Source organism: Anomaloglossus baeobatrachus, chromosome 3, assembly GCF_048569485.1.
Source record: "Anomaloglossus baeobatrachus isolate aAnoBae1 chromosome 3, aAnoBae1.hap1, whole genome shotgun sequence".
NCBI classification, from domain to species: Eukaryota; Metazoa; Chordata; class Amphibia; order Anura; family Aromobatidae; genus Anomaloglossus; species Anomaloglossus baeobatrachus.
The window spans coordinates 564,384,692-564,401,482 of record NC_134355.1 but is presented as its reverse complement, the minus strand read 5'-3'; the positions used below and the strand labels follow the sequence as shown (position 1 = coordinate 564,401,482).

Genomic DNA, 16,791 nt, shown 5'->3' with positions numbered 1-16,791 from the left:
GTGGGGCTATATACCAGGATCAAAGGGCTATTTACCAGTATGGAAAGCTATATAACAGGATTAGGGCGGTATATAGCATGATGGGGGCTATGTACCAGGATGTCAGAGCTATATAGCATGATGGGGACTATATACCAGGATGGAGGGTTATATACCAAGATGAGGGGGCTATGTACCAGGATGGAGGGCTATATATCAGGATGGGGGCTACAGATCAGGATGGGGGCTACAGATCAGGATGGAGACATGATGGTGTGATATATACCAGGATGGGGTCATGATGGGAACATATATACCAGGGTGGTGCTATGATGGGGGAATGTATACCAGCATGGGGCCATGACAGGGACATATATACCAGGATGCGGCCATTTATGCTAGGATGAGGCCATAAATACCAGGATGGGGCCATGATGGGGCCATATATACCATAACGGGGTCATATATACCAGGCTATCCATGATCAGGGTCATACACCAGGATGGGGCCATGATGGGGACATATACCATGATGGGGTCAGGATGGGGATATATATACCAGGATGGGGCCATGATAGTGGACATATATACTAGGATGGGACCATATATATCAAGATATAGCCATGATGGGGTCATACACCAGGCTGGGGCCATGATGTGGACAAATACCAGGATGAGGTTCATATTTACCAGGATGGGGGACATTTTACCAGGAAAGGGGACATTACTACACAATGAAGTGGGAAGGAGGGCAACTTGTATGTCTTTATAGGATTTAAGGGGGCTTTACACACTACGATATCGTTAATGAATTATCGTCGGGGTCACGGTGTTTGTGACGCACATCCGGCGTCATTAACGATATCGCAGTGTGTGACACTTATGAGCGACCTTAAACAATTGCAATAGTGGTCAAAATCGTTTGTTGCGGAGAGGTCGTCCTGAAACAAAAAATAATTTTCTGCTTATTAGCGATGTTGTTCGTCGTTCCTACGGCACCACACATTGCTGTGTGTGACACCGCAGGAGCGACGAACATCTACTTACCTGCGTCCACCGGCAATGCGGAAGGAAGAAGGTGGGCGGGATGTTACGTCCCGCTCATCTCCACCCCTCCTCTTCTATTGGACGCCTGCCGTGTGACGTCGCTATGACGCCGCACGAACCGCCCCCTTAGAAAGGAGGCGGATCGCCGGCCAGAGCGACGTCGCAGGGCAGGTAAGTGCGTGTGACAGGGGTAAGCGAGGTTGTGAGGCACGGGCAGCGATTTGCCCGTGTTGCACAACCGACGGGGGCGGGTACGATCGCTTGCGATCTCGCTAGCGAGATCGCAGCGTGTAAAGCCCGCTTTAGAATGCTACAATGGCCCATACATCGGACAATTTATGGGAGGGGCCTAGGCTGAAACTCTGCACCAGGGGCCCATCAGACTCTAGTTACACCACTGATGATGGGCATTTTAAAACTTTTGAGGTGTTTTGGAAGGAATTTGATATGCAGCATAGTAGATTTTTTCGTTATTCACAGATCAGGCATGCATGTGAGATACAGGCCAAATCTACTGTATTCTCCTCTATAGTGCCTGCTCCTTTTCTGCATATGGTGGTGACGGAAGGGGACATGAAAGGTGCAATGTCTTTGTTTTATAAATGTTTATTAGAACCCAGGCTTAGAAGTGGATCCAGTTTCCTTAAAGGGTTATTTTCCATCTCCAAGATTCTATCCCAATATGTAATAGGTGTAATAATAGTAATGATATTAGTAAATATCTTCAATTAAAAGTGTAGTATAGTCCTTCTTATTCACTAAGTTGCTTACCTCATGTACAGGGCATTGCAGCTTAGGTATCCATGGTTATGACCACTAACAGCTAACTAACTGCTACTATATGCCTGGTCGTAACCATGGATACCTAAGTTACTGCAATGTCCTACATCGGGTAAGCGACATAGCTAATCAGAAGAACTTGTAGGACCCAGTATAATAAGATCGCTGTGATGTGGCTACTGGGAAGGTATGAAAATGTCCATTGTGATATCCAAAGCATTTCAAATTTTTATTAGATCTTTTTTGATACATCAGACAACTGGGGCTGATATTTTTAGGGTGGGAAGGACCATGATACTTTGGACCTTCCCAGGCTAAAAATAGCAGCCCGCAGTCTCCCCAGAGGTGGCGCATCTATTAGTTGCGCCAAATCTGGCGCTGTACTCTGCTCTTCCCGTTGTACTGGTGCGGTGGCAAACGAGGTAATATGTGGGGTTGATGCCAGCTGTGAATTGCCAGCAGACATGAAAGAAATAAAGACAAAAGACACCATCATTCACCAATTTATTTCCCTCCAAAAACCCTGACCTACAATCCGACGTAATTCAAAAGGGGGTCCCACGATGTTCCAAGACTAAAGGGTGCTTTACACGCTGCGACATCGCTAACAATATATCATCGGGGTAACATCGTTAGTGACGCACATCCGGCGCTGTTAGCAACATCGCAGCGTGTGACACCAAGGAGCGAAGATCAACAAGCGCAAAAACATGAAAAATCGTTGCTCGTTGACACGTCGCTCCTTTTCCAAATATCGTTGCTGCTGCAGGTACAATGTTTTTCGTCGTTCCTGCTGCAGCACACATCGCTATGTGTGACACCGCAAGAACGACGAACATCTCCTTACCTGCGTCCACCGGCAATGAGGAAGGAAGTAGGTAGGCGGCATGTTCCGGCCGCTCATCTCCGCCCCTCCTCTGCTATTGGACGGCTGCTGTGTGACGTCGCAGGGAGGGTAATTCCGTGTGACGGGTGTTAGCGATATTGTGCGCCACGGGCAGCGATTTGCCCGTGACGCACAACCGATGGGGCGGGTACGCTCGCTAGCAATATCGATAGCGATATCGCAGCGTGTAAAGTGCCCTTTACTGTCCCAGCCAATGAAGAACAGATCGCTCCTCATTGGCAGGGAGAGCAGTTACTGCAGCCTCACACACTGCTGTGTGAGAATCACTGCAATGAACTCAGATGACTTCATAAGATCACCTCAGGTCACTGCAGCAGGTCACAGCAGTGGGTCACAGCAGTGTGTGAGCGGCTGCGGGCAAGGACGAGCGGTGACCAGCCAATAGGCAGCTGACAGCTGAGGGTTGCAGCCTGCATCTGCTGCTGTACCTGTGGTGGCTATGAAAATTGGCGGAACCCCAGGTCATTTTTTCTAAAATTAGTCATTACTTTTGCTAAATAGTTGAACAAGCTATCTTGCAATTTCTCTATATATCTACAGTATCTATATCTATTCCATCCATCTATCTAGCTCTATTCATTTATCTATTCATCTAATCTATTTATCTATCTATCTATCTATCTAGCATTTACCTAGCATTTTTTCACATCTTTTACACATAAAAAAACATTTATTTCTATTACATTCGTTTTTTTTCTGGTCCCATGGATGTCAAATGGATGTGATCTATGTGCTGTCCATATTTGACCCGTGCTGCCAGCAAAAAACAGACTTGTCCCCGTGTGAAGCACCCAGACACACAGGTGTTTCACACTGACACATGGGTTGGGTGAAGATCTCTATTGACTTTAATTAGTATACATGTGAACGTGCCGCTGGTACGTGTGAAAATGGACACCACTCGCATGGGAGACAGAGGTATGAAGGGGCCTTAAATATGGCACATGTGAGATTAGCCTTAAACAGAATAGGTTACTTTACACGCTGCGATATCGGTACCGATATCGCTAGCAAGCGTACCCGCCCCCGTCGGTTGTGCGTCACGTGGCACTCAACATCGCTAACACCCATCACACGGACTTACCTTCCCTGGCCGGCAAACCGCCTCCTTTCTAAGGGGGCGGTTCGTGCGGCGTGAAAGCGTCAAAGCGACGTCACACGGCAGAGGAGGGGCGGAGATGAGCGGCCGGAACATGCCGCCCACCTCCTTCCTTCCTCATTGCCGGTGGACGCAGGTAAGGAGATGTTCGTCGTTCCTGCGGTGTCACACACAGAAATGTGTGCTGCCACAGGAACGACGAACAACATCATACCTGCAGCAGCAACGATATTTGGGAAAGGAGCGACGTGTCAACGAGCAATGATTCCTTGGTGTCACACACTGCGATGTCGCTAACGGCGCTGGATGTGCGTCACAAACGACGTGACCCCGACGATATATCGTTAGCGATGACGCAGCGCGTAAAGCACCCTAGTGTGCCATAAATATCTGCTAGAGACACATGCTACTTATAGGACCCCCTTGTTGGGGGAAAGAGGGTCTCTGGTGAAGGTGGCCTATGCACCTATGTTCCCATGTGGCTCTCCCAATTGTTTTATTATGGCGCTGTTACTTGAAAAATACAACTTTTTGTTCTCCCAATAGATACTGCTTCCAGAAATGAGAGCCTTACCTATAAAACATGTACTTTGGTTACCTCTTCTCCAATCCCCAAATCAAAAACTTGGAGAAGAGATAAATGACAGTGAATTGTGGCCACAATAGGGGAGTAACTGAAACATATCTGTCCTTTATTTCCTTATTGTAAATTGATTCATGAGCAGAACACATTTATATTCAGTGAAATCAAACAATTAAAATTTCTATAGACTGACAGCAAGCAATGATCTGGAAACTACAGGGAAATTGTAAAAAAATATATTGAGAATTTGTCAAACTTTCCTTGGCATTTTGAATAAGCCTTTTCTTTGCTGAAACCATAATCTCACTGCCAAAGATTGGGAGTTGAACTGAATATCAATGTAGGTTAGTAGGTGACGCCTATAAGTTGCATTTTTCATGGTGTCCACTAGGTGTCAGTGCTCACATCTGGCCGGCGCTGTACATTAGTATCTATAGACTATGCAACATCATAAATAATTATTATTTATAATTATAGCGCCATTTATTCCATGGCGCTTTACATTTTAAAAGGGGTATACATAATAGGGACAAGTACAATAATCATGAACAATACAAGGCACAGACTGGTACAGGAGGAGAGAGGACCCTGTCCGCGAGTCTACAGGATCAGAGGAATACTGTGAAAATAACAAAAAGTCAATAAGAAATAGGAATTACACACCTCTGTCCAGCAATTGTGGAATGGGTCATACGCTTCTACACTGTACATCCTTTGGCTGCCATCAAATCCACCAAGAGCATACACCTTGCCACACAGTGCCGCCATCTTGTGCCTCCATCTGCCCACACTTAAATATTCAATCTGTATCCACTTATTAATAGAGGAGTTATATTTCCACACTTCATGCTGTGTTTCTTTACCACCTAGGAAAAAAAAAATCTATGAATCACTCAAAAGAAAAAGAAGAAAAACTCAGCAGGTATTTTCTTTTGAAATGCACAGAAACAAGCAGTATGATTTTAAAGAGTAAGTCCCAAGATAGTAAGTTAAATTGTCTCCTGAGCATCCTCCACAGTTTTTGGACACCCAAACACTGTACCTGGACATTTCTCCTGATCAGAGCTGCATTGCATTGATCAGGAGAAATGCTGCAACAGAACTACATCATGAAAGCAACAGGAATCATCACGTGACCCTGTGCTACCATGACAATCATCGCGTCATGGAGCCTCAGACGGCAGCGGGGAAAGGCACATTCGCCGCAGCGGGCATTTAAATCGCGCTGTCACATTTTGACAGTGCAATTTAAGGGGTTAACAGGCGCAGATGAATCGTGGATCCACTTGCGCCTGCGAGGCACACATGTCTGCAGTACAAATCAGCAGACATGTGTGGGGATCATACCTGGCTCACCGCAGCAGCCGATGGTTATCACCCCTTCATGATTTAGGCTGTACCGTTATGTCCTCAGTCGTGAAGGGGTTAATCCAGCATGATTCCAGACTGGACATTGCAGAGCCCTAATTATGGTTTTCAAAGCCTCATTCTCAGGATCGCCGAGGGTTCCAGCAGTCAGCTCCCTACTCTCAAGCTTTAGTTATTGTAAGAGGGTGCTAGGCCCGTGTGCCCCACCCTGAAGACACTGGTCATCATTGTGTTATAATAATGTGAATTGTGTTAATATATGCAATGTGTTTATGCATGTAAATGTGGCCATCTAGTAGCCAGTTTATGTACTGCTCTTTGGTAAAGAAGTTAGGTGTTGCTTTGTGACAGGGAAGGTGAGACAGTAAATAGTTAAGTGCTGTGGGAAGCCCACAATGGGAGGAGCCAGCTGCAGGGTACAGTTGGGCTCAATCCGAATTCAGGGAGAGTAAGCGTGAGAGTGACATGTAGAGCAAGCTGTATCTGCGGGAGGTATAGCGAGAAGTAAGAAATATCAAACACCTTGATTTACACACACTTTCTCAGTCCCTTCTCCCTCTCACAGACATTGCATTTTTACACGATGCAGATGCTGCTGCAACTTTACACAACACTACAATCTCTGCAGCTCTCGAATCAGCTGCCACCCTAACACACACCAAAACCCGCACAATCAACAGGCAATCCTGGCACACGAGGCACACTAAAGAACTGAGACGGGCTTCCAGAATTGCTGAGCGCAGATTGAAGAAGTCTCATTCCACTGAGCACTTCACTGCATATAAAGAGTCCCTCACCAGTTTCAAGTCCACACTCACTGCTGCAAAACAAACCTACTTCTCATCCCTCATATCCTTTCTCTCTCACAACCTTAAACAGCTATTCAACATTTTCAATTCTCTACTCCGCCCTCCAGCACCACCTCCCTCTCCTTTCATCTCAGCTGAAGACTTTGCCTCTTTCTTCAAGCAGAAGATTGATAACATCAGAGCAAACTGTGGCCCACAATCACCACGGCCCCTCATCATAGCTACTCAGCCCTCTTCCTCCAAATCCAGCTTCTCCACCATGACAGAAAACAATCTTTCCACTCTACTCTCAAGATCACATCTCTACTTTCAAGATCACATCTAACCACCTGTGCACTGGACCCGCTCCCATCATACCTCATCCGCAACATCACCACAGTCCTCATCCCAGCCCTAACCCATCTCTTTAACCCATCACTAACAAGTGGTGTATTCCCCTCATGCTTTAAACATGCCTCCATTACACCCATCCTCAAAAAGCCCTCCCTTGACCCATCCTCTGTGTCAAACTATTGCCCCATAACCCTTCTCCCCTATGCGTCAAAACTACTGGAACAGCATGTCCATCTTGAGCTGACCTCATACCTCTCATCCTGCTCCCTCTTTGACCACCTACAATCTGGCTTCCGACCACATCACTCTACTGAAACTGCCCTAACCAAAGTCACCAATGATCTACTAACCGCCAAAGCCAAGCGACACTACTATATCCTCCTCCTCCTGGACCTGTCCTCTGCCTTCAACACAGTAGACCATTCCCTCCTACTACAGATTCTCTCATCTCTGGGCATCACAGACTTGGCCGTATCTTGGATCTCCTCATACCTAACCGACCGAACTTTCAGCGTCTCCCACTCTCACACCACTTCCTCATCTCGCCCCATATCTGTCGGTGTCCCCCAAGGCTCAGTTCTTGGACCCCTGCTGTTCTCCATCTACACCTTCGGCCTGGGACAGCTCATAGAGTCCCACAGCTTTCAGTATCATCTCTATGCCGATGACACACAGATCTACCTCTCTGGACCTGACATTACCTCTCTACTAACCAAAATTCCACAATGTCTGTCAGATATTTCATCCATCTTCTCTGCGCGATTCCTAAAATTTAACATGGACAAAACAGAGTTCATTGTCTTTCCTCCTCCTCGCTCATCTCTTCCAACAAGCCTTTCCATCAAACTTGATGATTGCTCACTCTCCCCAGTCTCACAAGCTCATTGGCTTGGAGTAACCCTCGACTCTGCTCTATCCTTCAAGCCACACATCCAAGCCCTCTTCACCTCATGCAGACTACAACTCAAAAATATCTCCCAGATCCGTGCTTTCCTTAACCAAGAATCAGCAAAAACATTAATACATGCCCTCATCATCTCCCGCCTCGACTACTGCAACCTCCTGCTCTCTGGCCTCCCTTCCAACACTCTTGCACCCCTCCAATCTATCCTAAACTCTGCGGCCCGCTTAATCCACCACTCCCCTCGCTATTCCCCAGCCTCGCCACTCTGCCAATCCCTTCACTGGCTTCCCATCGCCCAATGACTCTAGTTCAAAACATTAACCATGACATACAAAGCCATCCACAACCTGTCTCCTCCCTACATCTGTGACCTAGTCTCCCGGTACCTACCAGCACGCAACCTCAGATCCTCACAAGATCTCCTTCTCTACTCCTCTCTTATCTCCTCTTCCCACAATCACGTACAAGATTTCTCCAGTGCCTCCCCCATACTCTGGAACACTCTACCTCAGCATATCAGACTCTCCCCTACCATGGAAAGCTTCAAGAGGAACCTCAAGACCCACCTCTTCCAACAAGCCTACAACCTACAATAGCCCTCAGTCCAGTACACCACTGCACTATGAGCTCTGTCCTCACCTATTGTACCATCACCCATTCCCTGTAGACTCTCTCCTCCTATACCAGTTTTGTACTGTTAATGATTGTTGTACATATACCCTCTTTCACTTGTAAAGCGCCATGGAATAAATGGCGCTATAATAATAAATAATAATAATACGTATGCAAGCCAGCTGGATACCTGAGGCCAAAATGAGTGGGTGTCTGTGCCAAAGTCAACTCGACCCTTGGGGTATCCCTAGTAGTGATGGGCAGTCCAGCTCTTTTTGGTGATCCGGTTCCCATGGCTCCGCTCACCAAAAAGAGACAGATCTTTCAGATCGTTCTCGGCTCCTTATTAAATATGTGTTCATCCCAGGTGAACACATATTTAAGATTATAGTAACGCACGCCAAAACCCCGCCCACCCATGGCTAAACCCCACCCACCTACAAGCGACCAATTAGATTGTTGAGTAGGCGGAGTTTAGCCGTGGGTGGGCAGGGTTTTGGCGGCGAAAAGAGCCATTTAGATATTTTAGTGGCTCTCACTGGTGATCCGGCTCCTGTTGTTCACAGCAGGGAGCCGGATCTTTGTGTCGGATCATTCGCAACCGACACATCACTAATCCCTAGAGAATCTGCAAGCAAACTGTAAGGACTCCATCTTAAGACGGGACAACGTCCCGTATAATCCCTATTCTGCAGTAGTGAGTACCAGACCCCAACTCCAGTTTTCCGGGTAGTGACTGACTCCAGCGGCACCAGTCCTAGAGCAGAGGTCTGGCATAGACTTGGTTGAACAGGGCAACTCAGAATCATCAGTGGATGAGCTTTGTCCAACAGTGTTCAAAACCGTTAATAGTACTGGGTCCCTGTGGGTGGGACGAGACCATGGCCGTGCGGGACTCTATAACTCTATTGAATGAAAGAAGCCGGGGTGTCAGATACTGAAGAGGAAGTACAAACCGCAGCAGTAGTACCAGAAATGATGGTGCAGTCTGCAGTAAAAGTTTGCTTTGAAGTCGAAATATACCATGCCTACAATGTTCAAGGGTTGTGCCCACAGTAATAATGTGACAGAGATACTGTGCATAACTTTAGTAAAAGACTGTTGAAAAAGAAACTAGAATCTGTGTCTGTGAATCCCCGGCAGAAGAATCCTGATCTGCACGAGAGCCTAAAGCGGGTTTTACACGCAACGACATCGCTAATGAGATGTCGTTGGGGTCACGGAATTCGTGACGCACATCCGGCCTCGTTATCGACGTCGTTGCATGTGACACCGCAGGAACGACCGTTAACGATCAAAAATACTCACCATATCGTTGATCGTTGTCCAGTCGTTCCTATCCCGATTATCGTTGCTGTTGCAGGACGCAGGTTGTTCGTCGTTCCTGCGGCAGCACACATCGCTACATGTGACACCGCAGGAACGAGGAACAACATCATACCTGCGGCCGCATGTGCGACGCCCTGGACCCCAGGGGTCACAGGTAATAACACCTACCACATACACACCCCCATCCCCTGTGAGGTCACACACATGTCACCCGAAAGGGAGACCTGATGGCTCCCTCAGGGCCAGTAGAGCACACCAGGTGGGTGGAGTCAGACGGAAAGGCACGCTCACCGAGGAGACTACTGTCCTGGGGCAGGAAGTTCAAACAGAACAGTTTTTGAGTTGACAGTGAGTGGTAGTGGAGCAGCTGTCAGGGACCCAGGTAAGAGCCTGGGCCCCTTGGAAACGTCAGGCAGGCAGACGGTGGTGGCCGTCTATAGGAGTACCGGTACAGCAACCGGCGGAACCATACGGACCGGGCCTAGGTTGGAGCCCGCCGGTCCCGAACCGGGGAGTCAACCGTGTACCGGAGCACCAGAAACCATGTACTCAGACCTCGTCCTAGCTTAGAAGCCACTGAGTATAGGCAAATTGACTGATTGCTGGCTGGACCTCACGGGTTCATCCACACCCAATGTCCCGAAAGAAGGCAAAAGCCCACCGAGACCAGATGAGCGCCACCGCTAAGGGCCAAACACCCGACGGGCCAGCGCCTGCGGGCAACCAAGGGCTCCTCCGGCAGCTCAACACCGGGGAGCGGGCTACCACTGCTCAGGCAGGGGAGCCGAAACACAACATTCAGAGGTGCACGGGAAAAGGGGCCACCATCAACCCCACAGGGGACATCAGCAGCCGGCCGCGGGAACCGACCACATCCAAACTTTGGTTTACCAGTGACTGAGTGTGAAAGCTTTCAACAGCACTCACAAGCTTTAGGGTGGTTGTTCCATCATTCAACATTTAAAGAGTAGGAAGTAAATATGTGATGACTCGAGGTCCCACAACAGGGTCCCCATAAAATAGGACTAGGGGAGTCTCAAGTTCCTCTTATCTGCTTGTTTATGGGAAGAGCTATCGTCAAGGCATAATAACCATGACTGGAGTATGGAGTCCGGTGAAGAGAGAGGCTCGGCCAGGTCGAGCTAATTACTTAGCTTTATTAAGGTCCAGGCCCAGACCCCCCTATTCACAAGGTCTGAGTCACAGCCACAGTAGAGGTGGCAGCCGTATCACTTCGGCCACTACACATGGCTAATTTGCATGTAAAGGAGCATCGCATGCAAATTAACCATGTGCTGGATGCTAGGTCAGTGGAGCAGAGCGCCAGCATGTCATCCTGTAGCCCAGCATGCAGCAGCGTGATGTGGTCATTACTCTGCAATCTAATCACACTGCTGCATGCAACACACAGCCGCAGAGGTGGCAAGGACGTGGGGAAAGGTAAGCTCTCCGTGAGCTGTACACAGGAGCAGGACGATCGCCAGAACTGGTGGGGGTGGGCCCGCCGACCCCAGTACCTGCCATGCTTCAGCTGGATGTGCATCCGAGGGCACACATCCAGCTGAAATGCATCGCGGCTCAGAGAGGACGCCACACAACATGAGACCGGGGAGGGTAAGTAAAATGTTTTTTGGGTTTTTCATTTTTACGGCACAGAAATACACCAGGAGGGGTCTTGGAAGGACATATATACCAGGAGTAGGACATGTACTAGGAAGGGGACAAAAACTAGAAAGGGGACATATGTACCAAAATGTGCTCAGGAGGGAAATATATATGCCAGGAGCAGCCCAGGATGGGACATTTATACCAGTATGGAGACAAATAAACCAGGATGGGGACATATATATCAGGAGGGGCTTAGGATGGGGACATATGTACCAGGAGCGTCCCAGGAAGGGGTCATTTATGCCAGAAGGAGGACATATATGCTAATAAGGGGACAAATAAACCAGGATGGGCCTAGGAGAGGGACATATACTGTATTACTGTATATGAGAAGGGGGACATACATACCAAGAAGGCCCAAGATGGAGACATATATACCAGGAAGGGGACATATATACCAGACAGAGAACATATATACTAGGAGAATGTTATACAAAGGGCAGTGTGTGTGGGGGATAATATAAAGAGGGGCAGTGTGTGTGGGAGGATATTATAAAGAGGGACAGCTTGTGTGGAGATTATTATACAGAGGGGTAATGTGTGTGGAAGAGATGTTATGGAGAGGGGTGGTGTAGAAAGTGTGTTATGGAGAGGGGTGGTGTAGAAAGTGTGTTATGGAGAGGGGCAGTGTAGGGGTGTATTATGGAGAGGGGCAGTGTAGAGGATGTATTATTAATTGTCCTAAGGGAAATATGTCATTTTCTGGAACAACGTCAAGGGTGTTAGCACTTTTGGCCATGATTGTATGTGCATACATATACACATTATAGTAAAGTGTGAAACTGAAAATATGTCTTATATTCTAGGTTTTTCAAAGTAGCCACATTTTGCTTTGCTTACTACTTTAATAAGTGGGATTTCTTGCCTTATAAATGGGGTTGGGACCATCAATTGTGTTGTGCAGAAGTCTGGTGGATACACAGCTGATAGTGCTACTGAATAGACTGTTAGAATTTGTATTATGGCAAGAAAAATGCAGCTAAGTAAAGAACAACGAGTGGCCATCATTACTTTAAGAAATGAAGGTCAGTCAGTCCGAAAAATTGGGAAAACTTTGAGAATGTCCCCAAGTGCAGTGGCAAAAACCATCAAATGCCACAAAGAAACTGGCTGACATGAGGACCGCCCCAGGAAAGGAAGACCAAGAGTCACCTCTGCTGCGGAGGATAAGTTTATCCGAGTCACCAGCCTCAGAAATCGCAGGTTAACAGCAGCTCAGATTAGAGACCAGGTCAATGCCACACAGAGTTCTAGCAGCAGACACATCTCTAGAACAACTGTTAAGAGGAGACTTTGTGCAGCAGGCCTTCATAGTAAAATAGCTGATAGTAAACCACTGCTAAAGACAGGCAACAAGCAGAAGAGACTTGTTTGGGCTAAAGAACACAAGGAATGGACTTTAGACCAGTGGAAATCTGTGCTTTGGTCTGATGAGTTCAAATTTTAGATCTTTGGATCCAACCACCGCGACGCAGAAAAGGTGAATGGATGGACTCTACATGCCTGGTTCCCAAAGTGAAGCATGGAGTAGGAGGTGTGATGGTGTGGGGGTGCTTTGCTGGTGACACTGTTGGGGATTTATTCAAAATTGAAGGCATACTGAACCAGCATGTCTACCACAGCATCTTGCAGCGGCATGCTATTCAATCCGGTTTGCGTTTAGTTGGACCATCATTTATTTTTCAACAGGACAATGACCCCAAACACACCTCCAGGCTGTGTAAGGGCTATTTGGCTAAGAAGGAGAGTGATGGGGTGCTACGCCAGATGACCTGGTCTCCAGTCACCAGACCTGAACCCAATTGAGATGGTTTGGGGGTGAGCTGGACTGCAGAGTGAAGGCAAAAGGGGAAACAAGTGCTAAGCATCTCTGGAAACTCCTTCAAGACTGTTGGAAGACCATTTCCGGTGACTACCTCTTGAAGCTCATCAACAGAATGCCAAGAGTGTGCAAAGCAGTAATCAAAGCAAAAGGTGGCTACTTTGAAGAACCTAGAGTGTAAGACATATTTTCAGTTGTTTCACACTTTTTTATTAAGTATTTCATTCCACATGTGTTAATTCATAGTTTTGATGTCTTCAATGTGAATCTACAATTTTCAGAGTCAGGAAAATAAAGAAAACTCTTTGAATGAGAAGGTGTTTCCAAACTTTTGGTCTGTACTGTATATACACGTTTTTCCAAGAGTGGCAGCGGGACTGAGGAAGGTTTGCATGGTGGAGGCATAGCTGCAGTGGAGCCTGGGCGGAGTCTTAAGGGGGCTCGAAAATATTGCCAGTATGGGGCCCCTGAAATCCCTAGTGGCGGCCCTGTTTATGGGACTGATAGACACAGCTGAGAAACTCTCACCATAGACAACCTGATGAAACAGCAAGGCTCATCCCTTTCCCATACGCTTTTCAAACTGCTTTTCACCGCAATTGTGCAGTGAGTGGAAATAAGTATCTCAGGGGCCCTATTCCAAATAATGTGTGGCTCCCAGCAAACAGACATTTCTCACCTTTACTGCCATGGAGGACTGCATCATCCTGGGAGAACGGTCAAACACATTGTGTATAGGGTGCTTTACACGCTGCGACATAGCTAACGATATATCATCGGGGTCACGGTTTTTGTGACGCACATCCGGCGTCGTTAGCGACATCGCAGCGTGTAACAGCTAGGAGTGACGATCAACGATCGCAAAAACGTCAAAAATCGTTGATCGTTGACACGTCGCTCCTTTCCATAATATCGTTGGTGGTGCACGCCTCTGGTTGTTCGTCGTTCCTGTGGCATCACCCATCGCTATGTGTGACACCGCAGGCGCGATGAACATCTACTTACCTGCGTCCACCGGCAATGAGGACGGAAGGAGGTGGGCGGTGTGTTCCGGTTGCTCATCTCCGCCCCTCCTCTGCTATTGGGCGGCTGCTTAGTGATGCCGCTGTGACGCCGAACGAACCATCCCCTTAAAGGAGAGATTGTTCGGTGTCTCCAGCGACGTCGCTAAGCAGGTATGTGCATGTGATGCTGCCATAGCGATATTGTTCGCTACAGCAGCGATCACCCCCATGACGAAACAGCAACGTGGGCGGGTGCTATCGCTAGCGATGTCGCAGCGTGTAAAGCACCCTTATCTCTCCACTGAAGTCTATGAGCATTATGGAAATAATCATGCTCCCAGAGGCTGGACCCCTTCTTGTCGGACATTTATCATATATCTATCAAGGCCCATATTCTGTGAACCCCTTTCAGAAGAAATATGACCTATGGTGGCACATACCTGATATGTAGACCTCATTTTTGAAGGTTATACAGGCAAACTCCACCCATTTCTTAAACTCGCTTTCACCGTCTTGCTCACACACGGGTAGCTTTGCCACCTCTAGACGACTTCTTCTCAAAGGATCAAGACAAGTGACCTCGGTGACAAACTTCTCATCTTTTGTGCAACCTCCGATTATCATAAACACTTCAGACTGAAATTCATGAATCCGCGGTTTTGTTCTCTCAGAAATTATCTACAGAAGAAGCGAATACAATACATTGTTATTAACAGTAAAGGTTATGCTTTGTAATTGTAGCTTTACTAATTATGCAGGGGAGCAGTCACTGTAAACTGTCAGCAGGTGGCGACAAAGGACACACAAATGATGAGAGTAATGACAGTTTCACGACATTGGTTCTGATCCACTATTTAACATGCGCTAGAAACTTGGCAGTTTGTGACAATTAATGTTGGGTGCCGCATGGTCTTAAACACGTGCACCAAGGAGATATGGCCTATTGGAAATTGGCAGAGAAGGGTACTGGTCTATATTGCAATCTTAGGTACCAAATTATCAATCGGCAAGAGACAGTGAAGTATTAGGGTATGTGCGCACGTTGCTTTTTACCTGCTTTTTACCTGCTTTTTTGCTGCTTTTTCTTCTGCGCTGTTTGATGCCAAAATGGATGTGTTCTTCTATTCAAGCAAAGTCTATGGGAATTTGGGTTTCTTGTTCACACTATGTTGTTCAAAATGCTGCCTTTTTGTGGCAGAACTTTGGTCAAAAACTCAGCTTTTCAAAGAAGCAACATGTCAATTGTTTTTGCCATTTGGGTTTTGCACTGCAAAGCTGAGTTTTTGACCAAAGTTCTGCCACAAAAAGGCAGCATTTTGAACAACATAGTGTGAACAAGAAACCCAAATTCCCATAGACTTTGCTTGAATAGAAGAACACATCCATTTTGGCATTAAACAGCGCAGAAGAAAAAGCAGCAAAAAAGCAGGTAAAAAGCAGGTAAAAAGCAACGTGCGCACATACCCTTAGGCACCTTTTATAGGAAATCTGCCACCATGCTTTTTATATCCCATCTGATAGCAGCATGATGTAGGGACAGAGACCCTAATTCCAGTGATATGTCAATTACTGAACTGCTTTCTGTCATTTTGATAAAATCCTTTCATTTTATCTGCTGCAAATCTAAGGGGCACTTTGCACACTACGACATCGCAGCCCGATGCTGCGATGCCGAGTGCGATAGTGCCCGCCCCCGTCGCAGCAGCGATATGTGGTGATAGCTGGCGTAGCGAAAGTTATCGCTACGCCAGCTTCACACACACACTCACCTGCCGTGCGACGTCCCTGTGGCCGGCGACCCGCCTCCTTGTTAAGGGGGCGGGTCGTGCGGCGTCACTGCGACGTCACACGGCAGGCAGCCAATCAGAGCGGAGGGGCGGAGATGAGCAGGATGTAAACATCCTGCCCACCTCCTTCCTTCCGCATATCCTACGGAAGCCGCAGTGAGGCCGGTAGGAGACGTTCCTCGCTCCTGCGACTTCACACACAGCGATGTGTGATGCCGCAGGAGCGAGGAACAACATCGGACCGTCGCGTCAGCGTAATCATGGATTACGCCGACGCTGCACCGATGATACGATTACGACGCTTTTGCGCTCGTTAATCGTATCATCCAGCCTTTACACACTGCGATGTCGCATGCGATGCCGGAAGTGTGTCATTTTCAATTTGACCCCACCGACATCGCACCTGCGATGTCGCAGTGTGCAAAGTGCCCCTAACAGTTTTCTGAAAACTGAGCCTTGTATAACCCTGCCCCCACCACTGATTGGCAGCTTTCTGTGTACACTGTACATGAGCAAAAAATTTCTAATCACTGTGGTGAGGTTATACAGATCTCATGAAAATGGAGGACTACCTCGCAGCAGGTTAACTAGTCATCTAGTGATAAAACAGTGATTTTATCAAAACTACAGCAAACAGCCCAGTAAGTCACAGATCACTAGAATCAGGGTCTCTGTCCCTGCATAATGCTGTTCTCAGGTTAAAGGCAATCTGTCAGCAGGTTTTTGCTCCCCCATCTGAGAGTAGCATAATGTTGAGACAG

General features: G+C 47.4%; 1 protein-coding gene across 1 annotated transcript in view; it reads right to left on the bottom strand.

Annotated features, from left to right (window-relative positions):
* The window catches only part of KLHL6 (kelch like family member 6), a 140,689-nt gene that overhangs the window by 11,138 nt on the left and 112,760 nt on the right, over positions 1 to 16,791 (bottom strand). The window contains exons 4-5 of the mRNA XM_075340909.1: positions 14,684 to 14,921; positions 5,058 to 5,260 (exon numbers count right to left, since the gene is read on the bottom strand). Of these exons, the coding sequence (XP_075197024.1) occupies positions 5,058 to 5,260; positions 14,684 to 14,921 (441 nt within the window). The remainder of the gene's footprint in view (positions 1 to 5,057; positions 5,261 to 14,683; positions 14,922 to 16,791) is intronic.